This window comes from Zootoca vivipara, chromosome 9 (assembly GCF_965207765.1).
Source record: "Zootoca vivipara chromosome 9, rZooViv2.hap1.1, whole genome shotgun sequence".
In the NCBI taxonomy this organism is placed as follows: domain Eukaryota; kingdom Metazoa; phylum Chordata; class Lepidosauria; order Squamata; family Lacertidae; genus Zootoca; species Zootoca vivipara.
The window spans coordinates 39,592,569-39,615,227 of NC_142592.1; the positions used below are offsets into that span (position 1 = coordinate 39,592,569).

The 22,659-nt window shown below is 44.0% G+C and overlaps 1 protein-coding gene across 1 annotated transcript; it reads left to right on the forward strand.

Moving 5' to 3' along the window:
- Positions 1–7,012: 7,012 nt before the first annotated feature.
- GPRC5A (G protein-coupled receptor class C group 5 member A) lies at positions 7,013–15,811 on the forward strand. The gene is made up of 4 exons (XM_035128463.3): positions 7,013–7,198; positions 9,235–10,198; positions 11,867–11,925; positions 13,053–15,811. The coding sequence occupies exons 2-4, from the start codon at positions 9,283–9,285 to the stop codon at positions 13,143–13,145; spliced, it is 1,068 nt and encodes a 355-aa protein (XP_034984354.1). The 5' UTR covers positions 7,013–7,198; positions 9,235–9,282; the 3' UTR covers positions 13,146–15,811.
- The last annotated feature ends 6,848 nt before the right edge of the window (positions 15,812–22,659 follow it).

Genomic DNA, 22,659 nt, shown 5'->3' on the forward strand with positions numbered 1-22,659 from the left:
CCTGCCAGTCAAAGCACAGTTCAGCAACCGGGTCTGGCAGCCCACAAGGGGCTAAATAAACCTCCTTTCAAAAAGGCCGGACTGGGATTGCAGAAGAGTGTAGGAAGTGACAGGCTGTGGCGACTGTTGGTCTGTATTCAACATGGTGGGTCATAAGTTGTGCACGCCTAGTTTAAATATACACAAGGAGACATGATACTCAGTGCTCTGGAATGAATCTGAATAATGTGCTTTTTGGCCTGTTGGCTGCCTACCAAAAATGCCTGCTTCTTGCTGCTTAGCTACGTACAAAAATATGTATTAATGACATCAAGGAAACTCCCTTTATATTCAGGTTTACTAAGGGAAAACACACATACACGGCAGGTTTTACGTGCTACCAAAAATCCACAAAGCCAAACAGCCTTGAACATTCCTTTGTCTCAGCCAACAACACAGCTACTGAAAAGATTGATTTCTATATTGACTTAAACTTACAAAACGTGGTGCAAAGCCTCTCCCATCACATAGCAGAGACACTACAGTCATACCTTGGTTTAAGTACGCTTCGGTTTGAGTACTTTCAGTTTAAGTACTCTGCGGACCTGTCTGGAACGGATTAATCCACTTTCCAGTACTTTCAATGGGGAAGTTCGCTTCAGGTTAAGTACGCTTCAGGTTAAGTACAGACTTCCAGAACCAATTGTGTACTTAAACCGAGGGCACCACTGTTAATGCCCACATCTGTCTATGCTAGAAATCCTGCTATCCAAAACATGTATTTTTTAAAAAAGTGTCTACACCTTGGCTTTCAGGAGCAAATTCATTTGCTGCAATGAAGATAAATATCAATGAAGGATCAGAGAGCTGAAAGAACACATTCTGCAAAGAGGGCATCCTCTACTACTACATCCACCAAGCTTTCATTTTGTTTAGAGAAAGCCTCCTGCATCAAATGAGGTGTCAAGTAACAAAGAGCAATATACTGTATCTCATTTGTGGTAGATTTCCATCCGGCATCTCCTACCTATCACCTGGTAATAAGAGAAAGCTACCTTTTGTTAGCAAGAGTTGAATGGCTTGCTAAAGGTATCATTCTGCCAGCTTTCAAATCTATGCAAACTATTAGTGAGAGCTGTACTTAAACCACAGATCAGCAATCATGGATCTCATCCATGTAATTCCACACCTTGAATACCTGTGTATCTCTTGGTGATAGCTGCCTTCAAAAGCACCAAGAGAAGTAGAACATAGCCAGCTGTTTTAAACTCTTTAATATTGTGTTTCAATATTGTAACTCACCCTGGGACCTTAGGGTGAAGGGCAGATGAATAGTAATAGTAATAATAATAATAATAATAATACATCAAACAATACATTACCTGTGGTTCCTGCAATATAATTTATATCATTGAATGCAAGAAAGGGATGTCATATCCTGTATGTAGGTAAAGCTACAATTGACCTATGCACACTTTTTAAAAACCGCAAACTGGTGATTTTGACAAATGAAGGTCTTCTGAGCACCACACCCTCAAACCTGCAACTTTGGAAAGAGTAGCATTTTCATCAGAAGCACCTTAAAGACCAACTAAGTTTTTATTTTGGTATGAGCTTTCGTGTGCATGCACACTTCTTCAGATACTTCTTCGTGCATGCACACGAAAGCTCATACCAAAATAAAAACTTAGTTGGTCTTTAAGGTGCTACTGAAGGAATTTTTTTTATTTTACTTCGATCCAGACCAACACGGCTACCTACCTGTAACCATTTTCATCAGAGCAACTGCTGAACAGCAACCAAAGAAGGCAGAAACTCAGATGTTTAACTATCAGAATTTAAAATTTTCTTAGTCACGGTAACAAAGTATTTACAGTAGTTTTAGTGATTAATGGCATCCTACCAGGATCCAGAACAAACTTGTCCAGAGTGCTGTTTTGATGCTTCCATTACTTTCTCTCCATTCCCCTCTCTGTATAAATCATAGCAAATTTACATTTGACTTTATATTTTGTGTTCTTTTGGCAGCTTCATAACATATCACATTTCCAATGTGCCCCTGATGATGTGTATGTTTGCTATTCTCCCTAGCTGCTTCTTTACCACATATTTACACCGGAAAGCCACTCCTTAAAACTCTAGCCCAAGTAAGAATCAAATGACTCATTATGTTAAACATGCCAAAGGACGTAAATAAAAGGTGAGGCCTCTAGTTCCAGATTTATTTTAGTTTCCCTTTATTTTAGCCTCCTTACAGCATGTTTGCTGCTCTCACACCACAATATCACTCCAGAGCTTCCTGAAGCACTGGAATCTGTTGCCTGTTTGTTCATCCTCCCTTTCTTAGCTATCTCTCCTCCCAGTCCCTCCCCTTCCCTTTCTTGTAGGTGCAGAAAAATACTCACAGCCTTTGATGAGACATAGCTATAATGTCCCCGAGTATGTCAGACTAGTTTGTCTCATTTGGTGGCTTGCCTGGTGACAAAAAGCTTTAGAGCTCTATTCTGGACATTGAATGCTTCACAGAGTTTCTATGGTTTGGAAAGCGACAGGGACATGCATTGGAAAGTATGGAATGAGTAAATAACCAACGGGGAGAGATGTAAACTCCCCAGTAAGCAATTCAGAATGAATGCAGGATGGATGTTCATTGCTGTATAACCACCCCACAAACCAATCAGAACAAATGCTCGATAAAAGTTGTGTATAATCTAACTGCTGCATAAGCTTTGTGAAAGCAAATCAAGATGAATACTAAAAAAAGAGGGAGATTGTTGAGAGAGAGAGAGAGAGAGAGAGAGAGAGAGAGAGAGAGAGAGAGAGAGAGAGAGAGAGAGAGAGAAGCCACTTTGTACTGTCTTGGAGTGAAATCCATCGTGTTACTGAAGACTAAACAGTTACTTACTTTCTTTTCAGGGGATAGAAAGATTCTTGAATTCTGTGTAGTGCCAAATTTGAAGCAGGAAAACCTGAGTTCAGATATGTGGTAACATAAACACAGTTAGACTTGAGCAAAATGTATACTGTATCTCAGACTCAGACTGAATTTCTTAGGTGTCAAATGGCAATATTAAAGAACAGTGTCACACGCCGTTGTTTCAAAAGCCCAAAATAAAAGACTGAAACATCATTTGCAGTAAGCATCATGAATTATAAGCCATACAAAGATGGAACAAAATAAAAATAAATATTAGTATTAGTAATATTATTAGTAATATTTATACGGGACTATTAACTTTTAGCGACATTATCAACTGTATCCTTGGTTCACTCCCAGAGTATACAGAAAAGGATATTTGGCACTGAACTTGGTGCCCTGATTATGTTTGCTTTTTCAGCAATCAGAGCAAACATATTCTGAAACTCTGATTCACAGTCCCATAGGAGATAATAGCACTGAATGGAGAATTCTGGGGGTGGGTGATTGTGGCACCACAGTGATAATACAGCAAAAAACACTAGTCAGGACAGAGGGTGGAACCTATTTAAATCAATAAGTCTCGAACTTGTATATCCACTGTTGTTATTATTTATTTATTTTAAGTGTCCCAAAGCATTTGTGGTGATGGAAGTTTATATAGCTGAATGTCATCTAAGAGGGCTTGCTGCAGACAGAGACACTTTCTGACTTGGCTCTGTTGACGTTGATCAGAGCCTCCCTAGTCTCTGCCAGTGAATCCAAACAGCGCTGTTTAGATGATATCTTCCTCACCTGCATCTTGACTCTCCATTTTCCATTGTGAGGCTATTTAGGCCACAGGAAGAAATCCCAAATCCTATGTAGCCCTTATGATAGTTATCGGCAATAAAAAGCACACAGGACACAATAGTACGTGCCCTGCCCTGCCGTTTGCATTTAAGAGCTTCTCTTATTTATTTTTTTACACATTGTCGCTTGACGCTTCTTAGAATAAAAATCAGTGAAAGCATTCTTGGCAAAGCTGCTGTCAAACCAGCCAAAAGGCTGTTTCACATGGCCTCAACATATTCTAGATTAGCTCAGGGTGTGGTTGCACCTGCGTTGCTTGGGCCCCTAGGGCTAACCTCAGGTATTTGGACAGCCCAGGTGAAATATTAAAATGATGTCCTGCACTCCCATTCAGACTTCAGTTCACTGCTCTGGCAAAGCCTTCCTCATGCTTGGCTATGTGACTTGCAACAGACTCCTTCCGTTCTAGAGCCAAGTCTGCTGGGATCATTGACCGGCTCACCTCTGCTCCCCCAAAAGTTCTGTCTCCAAGTGGGTGATACTACCCAGCTGCCAGGCAGTTAAATCTGGCATGCTGCACCCACTGTACCATTTGTCCTTCCTTGCTTCCAATAGGATGTAACCAGAGTCCATTGCTCAAATTGTTTGGGGGTATGGGGCACTGCCCCACCAACCTCAGCCTGCCCTCAGCCAGCCTTCACCTGCCTGCCTTCTTTGTTACAACTAGCTGTGATGACTCTGTCTGGCATTGGCTCGAGCTCCCTTGGACGTTGACCTTCCTGCCTCCCACCGCACCAGTCACATTGGCACCAGTCACGGCAGGGGAAAAAGGTAAAGGGACCTGAAGGAAATCTACAACAACCCCCCAAGTCACCTCCTCAGCTGTTGTTGAGATGATGCCTACAGGGGCCTTTAAAATCAGTAGCTGGGAGGGGGCTCATCATCATATCTCCTTTAATTTGAACACTGAAAATAGATATATTCTGCTACTACGTCATCAGCAAAATGGCTTCTCCACTTAAGATGCCTGTGGCAGACACCTACAGTTACCTCATATAGGGTTAGTTCATACATTGCACCCATTTTGAAGTAATAACACAGAGCAAAATTCATAACCTGTGATGCTTTTTCTACACTCAATGCTAGCCTTGAGCCTGGTTTGGCTGTGGTGAAGTGTACTTATAGGAAGTGTAGTGTGAACCGGGCCATTTTGGCACCTGAGGTGAACCACAAAATGGCATCTGTTGCCAGAGAAGAAGGGGAAAATAAATATCTACATCAGGTACAAAGGTACATCTGATGAAGTGTGCATGCACACGAAAGCTCATACCAAAATAAAAACTTAGTTGGTCTTTAAGGTGCTACTGAAGGATTTTTTTTTATTTTGCTTCGACTCAGACCAACACGGATACCTACCTGTAACAGGTACAAAGGGGTGAGTGAAAATTTACATCAGGAAGAAAGGTGTGTGTCAAATCAACCTTACCTGATTGAAGGGAATCAAAGACCATCATGGGAAGGAAAAGGCCTGTTCTAAATCAAGCTGGGCAGGTGCGGAGCTCAGGAGACTCCAAGGGCAGCTCCGCCATTTTCTCCCTAGGGGTAGGAGGACACCAGCAGAACCTCTTATTTGCCAAGCAGTGGCAAATATTTGCTGTAGCAGTGACACCACCAAGGTGGTGGCAGATCTGACTTCCAAGGCTTGCACCACAGCCATCGCTGCCACTATGGCAGCAACTGTGGGCAATGCATTCTTGGAGGCCAGATCTGCTGCCCCTTGGATCCTACCGCCTAAGGCAGTTGCCTTGCCTCATGGATGGGCTGGCTCTGAGTGTGAGTCTGTGCACATACCCTCTGTATAGTTTTTTCTTAGCTGATTTGGATGGCAAAACACCTGATTTGTTCAGAAGGATAAGCACTGGAAATTCCCAAGTATCTGCAGGCATGAGCAGCTTCTGCTCCAGGGATCGAGTGTACAAAGAAGAAAGAGAACGAGGGAGAGGGGGAGAAAGAGAGAGAGAGAGGGAGGGAGGGAGACTTTTTTTTTAAAAAAACCCCAATTTATTAGATTTTCCAATTAAACACATTTAAACAAAAACAAACCACACATACAATCACATACACAACAACACATAATAAACACAATAAACACAAAATTTCTCTTTTTAACATCTTATCAATCCTTACAATTTTCTTTGCTCTGCCGAGCTTTGACTTCCCTCCTTCCGCCCATTTGGTTTTCTTATTCACTCCTATCTCACAGTTCCTTTATTGCATCTACTTAAAGTCAATTCGTAGGATTTATTTCAGTCCTGCAAGTGTCTTTAAGCTTCTACAGTTCTTCTCCATATAGTCCACAAATTTACTCCAATCCTTTTGGAACCTTGACTCTCCCTGGTTTCGGATCCTGCTAGTCAGTTTTGCTAATTCCACATAGTCCATCATTTTCATCTGCCACTCTTCAATCGTCGGTAACTCCTGAGTTTTCCATTTTTGGGCTAACAAAGTCCTAGCCACGGTTGTCGCATATATAAATAATACTTGATCTCCTTTCATTATCTCTTGTCCTATAATTCCTTATAAAAAAGCTTCTGGTTTTTGGAGGAAAGTATATTTAAAAATCTTTTTCATTTCATTATATATCATTCCCCAAAATCTTTTAATTTTATCGCATGTCCACCACATATGATAAAATTCACCGTCTTTCTCTTTACATTTCCAGCATGTTTTGCTACTCATCCTAAACATCTTAGCCAATTTTACTGGTGTTAAATACCATCTATGCATCATCTTCAAAACATTCTCTTTCAGGGCAGTACATGCAGTAAATTTCAATGTTTGATTCCACAATTTCAACCACGCGTCATATTCAATATTATACCCAAAATCTTTTGCCCATTTTATCATCACATCTTTTGTCGGGAGGGAGGGAGACTTAAAAGACTGTTCCTCATGGTCACTCCTGAACTTCCTCAGTACATTAACTTAGCTGAATGTTAGGTAAGTATAGAAAGCAATGAAGGGTAGGAGGAGCACAATGGTGTTATTGTTGGCCAGGGGTCTCCCACCAGCCCACATCCTCTTGGTTTCTCAACTCCCAGAGAGGTGCAATTCACCAACTGACTTCATGAATGGTCATGGATTCAATTGTGGGGTGGGGAGAGGCGCAGGATCCTTCCCCACCCAGCTGCTGGGGTGACTGTCCTGTTGACGTCAGATATTTTTACCTCATCTCCTGGCACCGGGACGTTATATTTATAACAGCACCAGGAGTAGTGGAACTGGAATAGGCGTGTCCCTACTCCATCATCTCTGCTTCTTTCCTCATTTGCTTTTAAAGCTGCCGTTAGAGTGTGAGAGAGCAATTTGGCTGCTTGTCTTGCTCGGGGAGAGAAGAACGAGCAGAGCTGAGATTATTTGCCGAGTGGGTGTGTGGCAGGAATTTCCCTGGTTTGCCCTCTGCTACTGAAGAAGACACATCTAGCCGTGGGAGCACAGAGCACACTCAAGGTAAATCAAAGACCAAGGCTACCGTGATGGGATCGTAGAGCAAGAGGTTTGGTAAGAGGGAGTCCTGTGGCTCTTTCTCAACTTGACCCCAGGGCACGCTGCTGTGGTGCAGTTTGTAGATTCATTCCTGGATTGCTAGTCTCCAGGTGGGATTTTCCTTTCATATTTTTAGCATTACAAAGACACCCATCAACAGCTATTCTCTGGCTCTTTCCTAGAATCTGAAAAGTGCAAAAAAAATTTCCTTATTTATGCATACGCACTGGTGCGCAAAGCATGCCACGACCGACACCTTCCCTGTAGATTTATTTTGCGTTCTCACAGCTAGCAAGTCTTAACTGGAGTTCCTGGAATTTAGCCCTGCTATTATTAAGCAAGTTGGTGTCCCGTTGGCGTCAATGTGTTCATTCTGTTCAAACGCATGCAGCACTGTTTAATTGGTTTGTGGATCTGGCTGTTTGACCTCTAGCTATCAGCTGCATGCGGTTTTAAGATAGCTATAAGTGGAGGGTAGCAAACTAGGCAGTGAATGAATGATTTGCAGCCTGATACTATGCATGTTTAAGCCCAATACTATGTTTTGGGGGACGCGGGTGGCACTGTGGGTTAAACCACAGAGCCTAGGGCTTGCTGATCAGAAGGTCGGTGGTTCGAATCCCTGCGACGGGGTGAGCTCCCGTTGCTCGGCCCCAGCTCCTGCCAACCTAGCAGTTCGAAAGCACGTCAAAGTGCAAGTAGATAAATAGGTAGCGCTACAGCGGGAAGGTAAACGACATTTCCATGTGCTGCTCTGGTTCGCCAGAAGCGGCTTTGTCATGCTGGCTAGAGTCGGTCACGACTGGTCTGGGGTCCCTTTACCTTTACTATGCGTGTTCACTTGGCAGCAAGCCTGCATAGGTCTCTAGAGCCTTAGTGCATAAAGGTATTTTTCTTTTTCTCAGAAATGGAGAGGGTGGGGGAATGTCTGCGTGGCCATTGTACAACCAAGGCGAGTGCTAATGTTAAAATGACGTATAGGGGTTCTGATGTGGAAATTTCTTACCAGAAGAAGCAACTCACCCTGCATTCAGTCTTTGTGGTGAGTTTTCTGTTTTCCGCTATCTGTAGGAATGTCCCTGAGGATACGGCAGATGGAGGAAGGTGGTGTTCCTGCTGGATGCAGTGTTGACAGTCCTTTGGAGAACGTGGTGCATTTCCCTGCACATGCAGCATAGCTGCCAAGTTATCCCTTTTTTAAAGGGATTTTCCCTTATGCTGAATAGGCTTCCTCGCGAGAAAAGGGAAAACTTGGCAGCTATGACATGCAGGCAGTTGGGGCCTGACTCAAAACATTGAAGTTTGGTGGCCCACATTTGCCCCGTAATGCCACATTCCATTAGAGGGCAGTGCCAGACCACAAAGTGAGTAGGGTCAGACCCACACACAATTACGCACTCAGCATACACACTCACTCACACACACACACAGAGGCGTTTTCCATGGGGAAAAGAGGCATGTCTTTGTTTTTCAGTAACTCTGTTCAAGTTTCACCTTCCATTTTTCATTCCTTTGGACTCCCCACTCTGAAAGTTTGTAAAAAAAACACCAAGCAACCCAACAAAGTATGACTGTGCAGAAGGCGGAAAGAAACCAGTAATGCCCGCTGGAGATTACACCGCCAAACTTCAAGCCATGCCATATATAGCTCTTTAGTCTGAAACTTCAAAATGCAATTGCACCCTGAAAATACTATACCTGAGTTACAAAATACACGGGCACGTCTTGCATATTTGCAAGGAATACAAGTGCAAGCATCCCATCTCCAGGTGTTCTGATCTTTCAGCAGATGGTTGCTCATTTTCGGCTGGCAAACCAAGCTGGGAAGTGACTATCTGAACTGGGACATAAACTTTTAGTCTTTTGATGGTGTAGGTCAGGCAATGTATGCCCTTTGATTACACGATCCTCACTGTAGTAAATAATATTTTGTAGAGTTGTAGTCCATTTCTCTCTCTTTTTCAAATCATGCTTTATCATGCTTCTCTTAATTTCTACAGGTCTTCCTTTAAGGCAAGGCATCCACTTTAGGGCTGCCCTGAGGCACCATGACCTCCCGGCCAGGGTGCAAAGGCTTAGATGCAGACTATGACTTCCTCTGTGACACCGAGAAAAATTGGGGCATTGTTGTGGAATCCTTTGCTACCGCTGGTGCTGTCATCACAGCCATCCTGATCGCTGTGCTCCTTTTCCTTGTATGTAAAGTCCAAGACAACACAAAGCGAAGCCTGATCCCTGTCCAGTTCCTCTTCCTTCTGGGCACTCTAGGAATCTTCGGCCTCACTTTTGCCTTCATTATAAGGCTCAACGAGAGGACTGCCCTCACCCGCTTCTTTCTTTTTGGGGTCCTCTTTGCCCTCTGCTTCGCATGCCTCCTGGCCCATGCCCTCGACCTCATCAAGCTGGTGAGAGGAAGATGCCCCTTTTCGGTACTGGCGCTGCTGGTTATCGCCATCAGCCTGACCATTGTGCAGATTATTATCGCCACACAGTACGTAGCCATCAACAGCCAAGAGCTGAAGGCCCTGAACGCCACGACTGGATTGACAGAAAAAAGCCGTGTGGACTTCGTTCTGCTTCTCATCTACGTGCTTTTCCTGATGGCCCTCCTCTTTGTGGTCTCCATGTTTGTTTTCTGTGGGTCCTACAGAAGGTGGAAGAGGCATGGCACACACACCTTCTTCACAGCCCTGTTCTCCATATGCATCTGGGTGGCGTGGATCAGCGTGTTCATGACAGACTTTGGGAAAAGGCCAGAATGGGACGATCCCACTATCAGCATTGCTCTGGTAGCTAATGGGTGGGTCTTCCTGATGATATATGTGGTGCCTGAGCTCTGTTTCCTCACCGTTCCACGGAGGCCCGGAGACTACCCTCCAGAGAATGATGCCTGCCAGCCTAAAGTCCTGAAAAAAACCTACGGAGTAGAGAATCAAGCCTATGCTCAGGAAGACAACGCGCAAGGTATGGCTATCCATAGCAATGCCTGTATGTCTGGGACTGGCAAGTGCTTTGTGTAATAGAGAGAGCATCTTTGGCAAGCTAAAAATATTCAGACTGTTTTAGGAATGCCGCTGATTATTATTATATTTTTTTAAAACCCATCTTTTTAAAGCATTCCCTATGACAGCTTCCCATGTTCTCATTTGGTGTTGCAGAGCACAAAGAAGACCACACTGGAAGTGTCCTTGGAAAGGAAGGCACTTTTTAGGACAATCCTGGGCCACAGGGGAGGTGGGAGGCCAACTTTGTAGTGTTTCCTGTTATGCAGGCTCACTGCAACCTAAGTAAATGCTTATACAGTGGTACCTCGACTTACGAATGACTCGACTAACAAATGTTTCAAGTTACAAACAGAGTTCCGCCCGCCATTTTGGATGCGGTGTGGATAGGATTTTTCCGACTTACGAATTTTTAGATAGGATTTTTCCGACTTACGATTTTTTTTAAAAAAAAATTCCCTGTCTAGCCAATGCCTATATAATGATTTATAGCATTCATTTGTCACTTTTCTTTCTTTCTTAAATCTCAAATCAACATGTTGCACACCACATGGATCAGGATTCAGTCAGGTCCCAAAATGGGAAATATTTTGGGTGGCTGAAATCCTAGATGCACTTACCTGGGAATAAGGCCCATTAGGGGCATCTAGCCCGGTAGGGTCTACACTGCCAGGCTTCTCCCCCAGTCCTACCTAGAGCTGTTGTCCCAGTCCCACGCTGTTAACCGTGGGACTTCTGCATACAAAGCAGATATGGGTGTAGCCAGGGTTTTTGTTAGGGGGAGTAGGCCTTTTGTTAGGCGGGGGCAGAATCTCAGTTAGCTATGTATTTATATTTATTTGTATTGATTTTTTGGGGGGACAGCTGCCCCTCCCTGCCCCCCTTTGGCTACGCCCATTGAGGATCTGCCTTTGAGCTACAGCCCTTCCTCTATGCAAAAGACAAAGGATTTCATTCTGAGTAAATACAAATTGGACTAGGCTGCACAACACACTAGATCAGAGGTTTTCAACCTTTTTGGGTCCACGGCTTCCTTGGCCAACTACGTTCTTTCTGTGGCACCCCTGTGGGGCTCAGGAGCCCAGTTATGTCACCCCTTGCCTGCAGGGGTGTCAGCCTCTCACCATTTTGCAAACACCCTCCCTTGTGGAGTATTCCCTCAGCCTCCTCCCCTCCCCTCTCTCCTTGGCAGTCCTCTGGGCAGCCACAGCTGCTGCTGCTCCAGTCTCTGAGATGCCCACCCTGCCAGAAAGAGAGGCGCTCCTCAAACTACCCCACAGGGGCCCGAGAGGCACACCTGGCCAGCCCCAGAGGCACCATTTGCCTGCAGAGCTTGAAGCCAGGGCTGCTGTAACAAACAGCCATGCAAGCCTTTGGGAGAGATGCAAGAGGGCATCAGAGGAGGGAGGGAGGGAAGAAGGAACAGAGGCTAGTGTTGCCCACAGCACCCCTGACCACCCTTCAAGGCACCCCAGGGTGCCACGGCTATAGTTCCCAGGGTGCTTTAACTGTATTGTGTGTACACAGCTGTTGCTGTAGATGGTTGTCTGGAATCAAATTGAGTTTGCTTTGTTTTTGTGGCAATGCTAAACACACTGACTCACTGCTTCCCCTTGCTTGCCTTTTTCAGTCCCAGATGCAAACAGGGGTCCTTCATATCTTCCATATTCAACTCACTTCCAGCTGCAGGTAAATAAACAGTCTTTGATTTTCAGTACGGGAATGATTCAGTACGGGAAAGTGGCCTATGAGGGAATTTCAACATGTTTGGATAATTATTAAACATTGTTGAGTTGGCGGTGGAGCTGCCGCTCACATAAGATTATGTGGTCTTGGGGCTGTGTGGGACACAGAGAACAACTCGGCTAACAAGCTGCATTTGATGTCTGAGTAATGCGAGTTTATTTTGGCTGCATGGAGACAACAAAATAGTTTATGTTGGGGAAGGTAATAGAATTGACTGAAACTGCAGAATGCTTGATGCAGTTGCTTGGCGGGTCCTGTATGCAACATCCCAGCCAACCAGAGACCACGCGGGGTGAGCTGATATTATTGGGGACAAACAAAGTCAAGTATGAGTGAAGGGAATGCTTCCTTCTGATCACATGGTTGTTAACCAGTCAGGAATGTGTGCCTCTCCCCTCTAAGCAGTCAAAGATGATTGCTGTGGAGGTGGTGAGTCTCTGTGCTTATAGTGAATGGTGGATGAGTTACTTCTTCTCTAAACAGGCAAAGAAAGAGAGAGGGGGGATTGTGGGGAGCAACCCCAGAGTCGGTCACGACTGGACCTTATGGTCAGGGGTCCCTTTACCTTTACCTTTTTTACCATGCCCAAACTTCAAACGAAAGATGCCAGTAATTGGGGAAAGGGGTTGGGATCACACTGAAGCACTTTATTCACCTTATGCAGCATTCTAAATAATAATAATAATTAAAAGGGAACCAGTTTTTGCAGCTACCAAAAGCTTTCATGACCCCAACCCAGCCCCATTGGCTCAAGTATATTTCCATACAAAACTGGTAATGTATCTAGCATGCAATTTTGTCTGGATGGGTTCTCTTAAAAGGGCTGCCACATCAGGAATTACAGACTATAGACTTTGGCTGACCTTTGCCCCCTGCTTAACAAAGGATTTGCCTATACATAGAAAAGTTGGCCGCTACCAACCTGCCACTGCAAAAGTTGGGGCAGGGGGCTCTGAGTCTCTTCCTCAGCCTAGTTAAAAAGCAGTTCTGCTTTCCCAAAAGAAACATTCAACAGAACATATGTCACTTAAAAACCTTATAATTCTACTTCCTCCCCCTTTTTTGCCTAGAACCTTGAGCCCCAGCAGGATTTCTCCATCCCACGGCCGAAAACCCGAACCAGCCCATACCAAGAGTATTCTGGAGGGAAAGATGTCAAGTAGCCGTCCTGCTATGAATGCCAAAGAAGCCATTCTGAGTCGGCGTAGGTGCTGGAAATCATCACAGATATAGCGGTGATTCAGTTTTTATTAAATCAGGGACAGAACTCAGCACTGCAGTGGATGAAGGAAGATGCCTGTCTTTTTCTCCTGCACACCTTTTATATCTGCCTTCGTACACTTGGCACTTTATTACATTTTCTTTTACCGTGTTCCTTCATTTAATGAATTCCTGCAGGCTTTTTTTTGAGGTAGCCTCTCACCTCGTGTGGTTACAATCATGCCACCCAAGTGCTGAGGGGGAAGGTCTGAAGCATGGAGTGTTCTCTATTGAGCTCTCGGTGTGGTTTAGACCCCTGATTTGCACAGGATTCTATATCACCCAGGGGGCCAGCCCATAAATGGACGACAACAGTGAGCCTAGCCATGCTCTTCCCCTTACACCAGGCATCCCCAAACTTCGGCCCTCCAGATGTTTTGGACTACAATTCCCATCATCCCTGACCACTGGTCCTGTTATCTAGGGATCATGGGAGTTGTAGGCCAAAACATCTGAAAGGCCGCAGTTTCAATTGCTTAAGGGGCAATCTCCTAAACAGGGCTTATAGCTTCTCTCAGTTCCACAGAGACTTCTATACCTCAGCATTTTGCCCGAGCTCGTTTTTCTCCTCACAACACAAACAGGAAAGATTATATCCATCCCATGTGAGTAAAAAGCTCAGGGAGTATTCTTGGCCCAGATCACATCCCTGAAATGTATGCATTTGCGTTTTCTCCTACCCCCCCCCCCAGCCTTTTCCTTTTGAAGCATTGGAATTTGCAGGAATATTCGATGATAGCTGTGCCATTTAGAAGCCTGAGAAATCTCCGAATGTCTTCCTTTTAAGAGATGGCCTGTATCAGTGACTGTCTTTAGTCCTACGTGCAATGCCAGGCCTGTATAGCACTGCTGTCCTCAAATCCTGTCAAATTCCCCCTGCCTGCTTTTGTGGTACTGAGTCACAAAGGGAAGTGGCCCAAACAAAAACAAAACAGTTTTAAAACCAGGAAATCACAGTATTTTTTAAAAGTGAAAGTCATTCCAAACTGTCTATAGATCTGCTTTAAACACAGGAAGAAAGCAAAGGGGTGGGGGGTGGGGGAAGAAGCAGCTTTTAAAACTGTGTACAGCTTTGAATTAGGTTTCTTTACAGACTTCCTGCTTTTGCCCTTGATGCCTAATCTCTCCCCTGGTGAGACTTCCAAGCCCACTGAGCGTGCTTAGGGGACCTAAGACTGCTGGGAGTCGGAGATGGGGAGATTGCTCTGCTTTGCAAAAGACAATCCTGCAGTTTGAAGGCAGTGATGTGTGGCAGCGCATAGACAGACACAGGATAGTAGATTAGAATAATTATCTCTAAATAGGCACCTCCTCCTGTAAGATAGAACATGCAAATTTTATGTGCTGTTGTGTAGAGAGGACCCTTGACTCTGTGTAATTTTGTTGTTGTGCAAACAGAAACATAAGGAGTGTGTGAACAGTGGTGTGAACAACCAAAACAATGCAACAACTCTACAACAACTCTACAGAGAGCAGTTAGTCAAACCCTTCTGGGGGTGGGGGTGGGGATCCCTACTTCTAGATCTTCTAAGCACAGGTTTCTACCTGTCATTATTAGCAGATTTCAGTGACAGAGAAAGGGAAATGTTGAAAGCATAATGGTGGTGGTGATGGAGGGAATTCATTGAATGCCACTAAGGCTGCAATCCTATACTCACTCACTCTGGGATCAGGCTCATTCAGCTCAGTGGGGTTTCCTGCAACTCTTTTACCACTGTTAATGAAACAGCATTTTAGGACATACTAATGATAACCTGTAGCAAAATGTTGCATATTGGAGTGCTGCTGTTCAGGATTCCTCCCACTCTACTCCACTCTATTCCCCCTGTCCTGGTTTTCCATTCTCCTTCCTGCAAGAGCCAGTCACAATTTTGTGGTCACTAAGCTTGCTCAGTCTCCTCATTGGATTGTTTGGAGAGGTGGTTTCCTCCTAAGAGTTTCACACCTTCCTGAAGATTTTCTGCAAACCTTGGGGTTCCTGCTGATAGTTTCCTCTTGGTGCAGTTTTAGGCTATATAAAGACCAGCACATAATAATATTAAGATTTCTATTATATGATTGCTTTATATGATGACTGCAGATGGGGAAGAAAACTAGCGACCACAAGACTTACCCATATGGCAAATACTTCCAGAAAGTTGTTTCAGATTTTAATGGCGAGTTGGGGGAAACTCTTTTACAACTGGCTCAAGAAAAATAAGACACGATCCAGAGGAGGTCAAGCTTCTTTTTCCATTGATTATAATCATAGCTGCCAAGTTCTCCCTTTTTTAAAGGGAAATTCCCTTATGCTGAATAGGCTTCCTCGCGAGAAAAGGGAAAACTTGGCAGCTATGATTATAATGGGATACGTTAGGCCTGTGCTTAACAATGCTCCCATTAAAATCCATTTGGGGGGGGGGAGTGCACAATTTTAGTTGGATTTTGCTCCTTAACCTGTGGGAAAGGATTCTTCAGGTTTTGTTTTTGTTTGTGTGCTTCTAAATGTATTATATTATTATTTATTTGTTTATTTCTCATACCACACGGAACACATTGGTCTGCATTTAATAAATAATTATAGACGGTGTGTATTGATAATGTGTTCTTTTGACAATTTCTGTTCATGGTACATAGCCATCGAATGCCCCCTGCCTAGGTACGAAGACCATAGCAGGGTTTCAAGATACTATACTGAAGGGTGCATCCTCCCATATCTAAGGGGCTGCGACCAGGTGCATCAACTCTAGGGGACTGAGAGAGATGTCTTCAGCACCTTTCATATTTGTTTGAAGGGAGCCCAGCCGCCTCAGTGTTGAGGGGCTTGACGTGCATTGCGCACGTGTGACATCACACACACGACACATCGCAGCTTCAGCACCTGGCTCTGCCGGAGTTCTCAGCCTCTTCCAGAGGACGTGACGTTGCACGTGCTCCATGCGTGATGTCACACACATGTGCCACATGCATGATGTTGTATACACGTACCATATGCTATGCCCCCTCAATCTTGGGGGCACACTGGCATCTTTGACTGAACCATAGGAGATCATATTGCTAAGAGAACTTTTGCTGGCGCACAACTCCCATCATGCCTGGCTATTGACCATGCTGCCTGTGGCTGATGGAAGTTGTGGTTCAGCAACATACAAAGGGCCTAAAGTTCCCTGTGCTCCTGTTTTAAAGTCTTCAACCCTCTTTGTCTCATGGCCAATGAACTCTGAAAAAGGAAAACATTTTTTTTAATAGAAGTATGATTCATATATCATCATGACACTCCCAGACCATTTTTAATTCTTTCTGTGTTTATATGGTATGTGTGTGCCTGGGTGTGTTCGGAGAGATCCTTACATTGTACAGAGAAAGGAGGGTGCTGGGTGGGGAGGTGTTGTGAGAGCGTCTGGGATCAGATACATGCAGAAAGATGCCGAAAATAACCATGAGATGAAAGCAGCAAAGATGCTATAGGAAGTAGAAGAGGCGAAAAAGTAAGTTGTGTTGGAGGGCAGATGAAAAGAGGTGAGTACAAAGGGAAGCAAGGGAACGTGCCTCTATAGCAGGGGTGGCCGATGTGGTGCCCTTCAGACATTATGCGAATGCAACTCCCATCAGTGTGGACTTTCCCCGCATAAAAAATGCACTGAATATGTGAATTCATGAGTCTGACATCAGATTTTCAACCAATATCTCCTCCCTGCTCACCACACTTAGATACCTCATTCCTCCCCCTGGGAGTGACAGTATTGCATGAATGTGAGGTGTTTTCTTTTAACCATTGCGAGCCCTTTTCAGCCGCAAGCTGTACAATCAACATGCCTAGTTTCTAGCACTAAGTGCAGGGATGCCTTGAGATGCTGCTAGGGGGCATATAAACTTTTGCACTCCTAACTGAGAGCAGGCATTGTGAGAGCATCACATAAACAAGTTCAGCTCTGGTTTGTGAAATATGTTTCCCAGGTTTGTTCCCCCTTACTGATTCAACAACAGCCTTGGGTAAAATTATTGTCCTCCACATTTGGGGTGCACCCTTTGCGCAAACTTCTAATGCAGAGCTGCTTCTTTTTCTCACATCCTTTGAGGACAAGGAAAAACAATGGATCAGTCTGATAAGGTCAGCTCAGTATACTTCCCTCAAGGTGTCCCACCAGGAAACAAATGACACATCAGTTGGCTTACTTCTACCGAAGCAGCTTTAGTTCTGCTAACATTCATGTGTGATATCAATAATCCTAAACATACTTACTAGGAAAGGTATCCTTTTAAACACAGTAGGCTTATTTCAGAGTAAATACGTTTAGCCAACTAAGCTGGAAGTAGGAAGGCTTAATCTGTTTACAGATCATATTCTACAAATGTGCCAATGGCAACAGGACAGACTGATTTCTGACACAGGAAATTAAGAAGACCTTGATTGGATAGCCCAAATGCTCATCTAGTTAACCATCCTTTCCCCACCAACCAAATGCCTGTGCGAGAAGCTCACATACAGGACATGAGCTCCCACTCATTTTCCCTGGGAACTGGTATTCAGAGACATTTTGCCTCCAGTACTGGAGAGATAGTACACAGCCATCAGGACCAATAGCTGCTGGTAGCCTTATCCTCCGTAAATTTGTCTAACCCCTTTCTCAAGGGGCCCAAGTAGGTTGTGATTCCTGTGTCTTGTGGTGACGAATTCTATAGTTTAACTAGGAGCTGTAAAACTACTTTGTGTTGTCTGTCAACATTCAGTGTCACTCGTTTAAGTATTACGAGAGAGAGAGAGAGAGAGAGAGAGAGAGAGAGAGAGAGAGAGAGAGAGACTTCCTTCTGCCTACTTCTGCCTACTTTCTCTGTACTGTGCATAATTTTATACACTTCTACCATGTCTTCCCTTTGCCTTTTTTCTGAACTAAACAGTCCCAAATGACCACCAGCTTCCTCTCAGGGAAAGGTAGGTCCCAGCCCTGTCTGAAATCCCAGATTGCTGCTGCTATCCATCAGTGTAGACCAGCCCCATCCAAGACATCTAGAGCAGTGGTCCCCAATTTGCTAAGTTCTTTGGAGCCCCTGTTTTTCAACAGCCAAGCCATGGAGTCCCTACTTTTAAAGATTTTGATATCTCTATGGTAGTTTTCATTATGTGAATGGTGCCACAGACCCCCTGAGTGGGTTACAAGGACCCCCAGAGTCCCCAGTTGGGAACCGCTGATCTAGAGGGCACCAGACTGGGGACGGCTAATGTACGCAGTAAGAGGGACCATTGGGCTGACTTGGGACAAGGCATTTCTTTTTCTCTTCGTTCTTTGAAGGTATGCTGCCGCACTTCTGCTTCTCCACATTCCTCCCCCTTTGCTGCTAACCTCCATGGATTCCCCCCCCCGGGGGGGGGGTTTGCCCTCCACCTGACCTCTCCTGCTCCTTACTCCATGCTTCACATCTTTGAAGGCATCCTCTCTTTCAACGTGTTCTCCCTGCGTAGAACGTCCTGAAGTCTCCCAGCTTCTCCTCCACCCTAAAAGTCAACATGCTGCTATGCTGTGATCAAAAGTTTCGAAGGAAGCTGCTGTTTGCTTTTCTCTTTGCCATGGTGACTGCACACAGCGCTGGATTATGTAATGAATAATGCACCCCTCCCATTTTAAAGCACATGGACATGGCTGGTGAATAGAGGGCCTTTTCTTTCTTTCTTTCTTTCTTTCTTTCTTTCTTTCTTTCTTTCTTTCTTTCTTTCTTTCTTTCTTTCTTTCTTTCTTAAAAAAAAGTCTTTACCACCCAGTCCAAAACATTAGGCTGGCTCCCAACATTTGGCTTGACAACAGCAATGACCAAATTCACCCGAAGGTTGAATGTCAAGAGGTCTTGAATATTTCAAGGTGGATTTCACAAGCGTTCTGACTCAAGGGCTGGAGAGCTGAAAAACTGCATGCTCTTGCATCTGCTGCCAGAAAAGGGATCAAGGGCAATTGGGAGACTCTCTGGTCTTCCAAGAAGAGCATAAAGGCAAGGTGGAGAATAGCCTGGCACCATCCATCAGCCAGAGAAGGAGCTGCCGCAGGGAGCAGGGATAGACAAATCTTTCCATTCCAGTTTATCTCTTTTTTCCATTCACAAATTCAGTTCATCACATTTCAATACCAGCGTGTGTGTGTGTGTTTGTGTGTGTGTGTGTGTGTGTGTGTGTGTGTGTTAAAAGTCCAGAATTTCAGTGTGGATTACTCCTGACATACACATTTTTGTACGCATTTTGTACATACACATTTATTTAAACTTTGTTTGCAATCAATTCCCCCTAATATAATGCATTTCTGCACGCTGTGTTTAGTTGGAGAATGGCATCGCAAAATGTGGAGATGTGCCATTTTTGAAGCACAATTTTGTTTCAATGTGCATATTGGCTTCAGAAGTATAAATTATGTCATTTCACATGAAAATGCAAACAAAATGGAAATGCGGGGAAGAGACAGGAGACTTCATTCATATGTGGTGGAGGTGTGCGAAAATCAAAGCGTTCTGGGGAAAAAAATACAGCGAATTAAAGAAAAATTTTAAATATACCTTTAAGAAAAAGGCTGAAGCCTTCCTGTTGGGGATGGTAACTTATAATGTTAAAAATGTGATTAAAAATATTTTTGTATGCCATCACAGGGGCAAGGCTGTTACTCGCCCAAGTATAGAAGCAGCGTCAGATACCCTCAGTAGAGGAGTGGAGACAAAAAATAATGGAATATGCGGCTATTGCCAAATTGACCAGGATAGTTAGACATCATGGAGAGGAAATAATTAATAAGGAATGGAAGAAAATTTTAGATTATTTTGAGACAACATTTTGAAAATTAAAAGAATAAACCAGTCGATTTGGAACAATTGATATAAACATCTCTTTATTGTCTTTAGTATGGACAAAGATAGAAATATATGAAAGAGAATGTGTTCATAATAAGGTTATATACAAACAAATGTTTAGTAAGGAAAAGACATAATTGACAATATGATGTATATAGACCAAACAACTGCTCAAAGATACCTCAAAAAACAAAAGATGGCAAAGAAAGGAGGGAAGTCATCAAAGATCTGAAATTTGGACTGTAAAAATGAAAGAGGATAAATGTATTGTAAAATTTATGGAAATTTTTGAATATTAATGATGTAAATGGTGTTGGGGGAGGGTGAACAGAAAATCAATAAAATTATGTTAAAAAAAAGAAAGAAAAAAAGAAAGAAAATGCAAACAAAATCCAATTCATCTCCCCCCCCCCATTCCCTAGCACTCTGCTGTTGCTTTCCAGTTGTGCTGGGATTGCAGAAGAGGAGGGAAAGACCCTCGGGGGGAAAAAGGCTGCTGGGTTGCCATGGGTTTGGCTTTGTGTATATGCGGTGTGCGAATATTATTACAATCTGTGGGAAGCTGCCATGCAGATCATTCAATCATAAGGCAGGATGCAAATCCTCTAAGTAAATAATAAATAATCTAGTCCAGTCTCCCCTGGCAGGATTTAATCATGACACCTAGGAATGAATATATATGCATATGTATGTTTGTGTGTGTGCATATTGTTACAAAAGTTGGGTGCTTCCCCCAATCTCTGCCAAGTGAAAGCAAGATCCCAGGGGGCTTCCAGGCACTCACCCAGGGTCTGTGATCCTTTGGAGAATTGAGACACCACAGAGATTGTCATACTGTTAATAAATATGGTTTATTCGCTTTCAGTCTGTAAGGAGGGAGTCCAGATCTTACAGCATGGTCATTTCCGAGCAGAATTAAAAGTGTTGGTGCTGACCTTTAAAGCCCTAAATGGCCTCGCTCCAGTATACCTGAAGGAGCGTCTCCTGGACTGAGGTCTAGTACCGAGGGCCTTCTGGTGGTTCCCTCATTGTGAGAAGCCAAGTTGCAGGGAACCAGGCAGAGGCCTTCTCGGTAGTGGCACCCACCCTGTGGAACGCCCTCCCATCAGATGTCAAAGAGAAAAACAGCTACCAGATTTTTAGAAGACATCTGAAGGCAGCCCTGTTTAGGGAGGCTTTTATTCTTTAATCGATTATTTTATTCTTCTGATGGAAGCCGCCCAGAGTGGCTGGGGAAACCCAGTCAGATGGGCGGGGTATAAATAAATAAATTATTATTATTATTATTATTATTATTATTATTATTATTATTATTATTATTATTCAAGAGGGGCATGTCCCCCAAAGCAGTGCAGCCAGCCTTCAGTCAGCCTGCCCACGATGGATTCCATGCCTTCATTTTCCCTTCTTCTTCCCAGAACAGCTTTCTAAAAACTCTATTTTCCTGTCACTTCAAACACACACCGCACCATCTTGGCAGCAACTGTCTCCCTGGGCCAAAGGATTCCTCTAGGGTGGCCCATCGACACCTTTTCTCATGTTAACAGATTTGCTCTCTGCTAGGCCAGCCAGGCTGGTTTGCATAAGACAGACCAGGGATTCCTTTTCTGGCACAGCTCTGCAGCTTGTACTTTCATCCATATCCCAATTAATAAAAATCCTGCCATTTATTAATTTCTAAGGGTTTTTTTGGGGGGGGGTCCCCCATGTGTGCGCTCTCTTCTCTCTCTCTCTCTCTCCCCGGCAAATCATTCTCTGAGCATACAACTCATGCACATCATCCTTCTATGAAGGATTATGTCAGGGAAATGGTTGCATGACAGCAAAGAATGTCCACTCTTTCCAATTTGCATGGAATCTGAGGTGAGCAGATGGGTGAGATTTATCAAACTGGAAATGAAGGTAGGCTGGGTGTGATCTAAGAAGATGCTTTGCATGCCTAAACAGGGCTGTGGACCACATTTCCACTTGAGCCTTTAGAGGAAAGAACGGCAAAAACAGCAGTTTCGGCAGAAACTTCTATAATCTTTTCACCAAGTTCACAAATCCCGTATGAGTTGAGTGGTTTAGTTACATTTGCTTTGCTGGGTCTTGAGACTGCGCTCATAGCTGTGCTCAGAGTGGACCCATCAAGATTCAGTGACCTTAGCCTTTTCTAGACTAAGTTAAGTCGATTGATTTTCAGGTCTTCTCTGAGCATGATTTAGTCAGATCCAACCCACTGTTTTTACATTAACTTTCAGTGTTTTTGGATTGCATTTTTTATTTTATTGATTGATGCCCAGAGTGGTTTAATAATCAATCCCTCTACACAGGGAACACGGGGAATTGTAGTTCTTTGAAGGGAGCAGAGGGTCTCCTCACAACCCTCAGCACCTCCAACAAACGACAGCTCCCAGAATTCTTTGGGGGCAGGCTATGACTGTTTAAAGTGGTACCATAGAGTTTTAAATGTATTATGTGAATGTGGCCCAAATTGTGAATCCTTCCCTTTTTTTTACTCATGGAAGCCATATTTTAAGGGTTCCAACACCAACCCTGAAGCAAAGTCTCCACACTGTGTCATCACCACCACCCACAGCCTAACACGGGGAGGCCCCGGAAGCTTCCGCA

What these genes read in the sequence shown, in the direction of transcription:
- GPRC5A (XM_035128463.3), top strand. Translation starts at nt 9,283, where the DNA reads ATGACCTCCCGGCCAGGGTGCAAAGGCTTAGATGCAGACTATGACTTC. An exon ending in TCAGGAAGACAACGCGCAAG is followed by an intron (nt 10,199 to 11,866) that starts GTATGGCTATCC and finishes TGCCTTTTTCAG; the next exon opens with TCCCAGATGCAAACAGGGGT. An exon ending in CAACTCACTTCCAGCTGCAG is followed by an intron (nt 11,926 to 13,052) that starts GTAAATAAACAG and finishes TTTTTTGCCTAG; the next exon opens with AACCTTGAGCCCCAGCAGGA.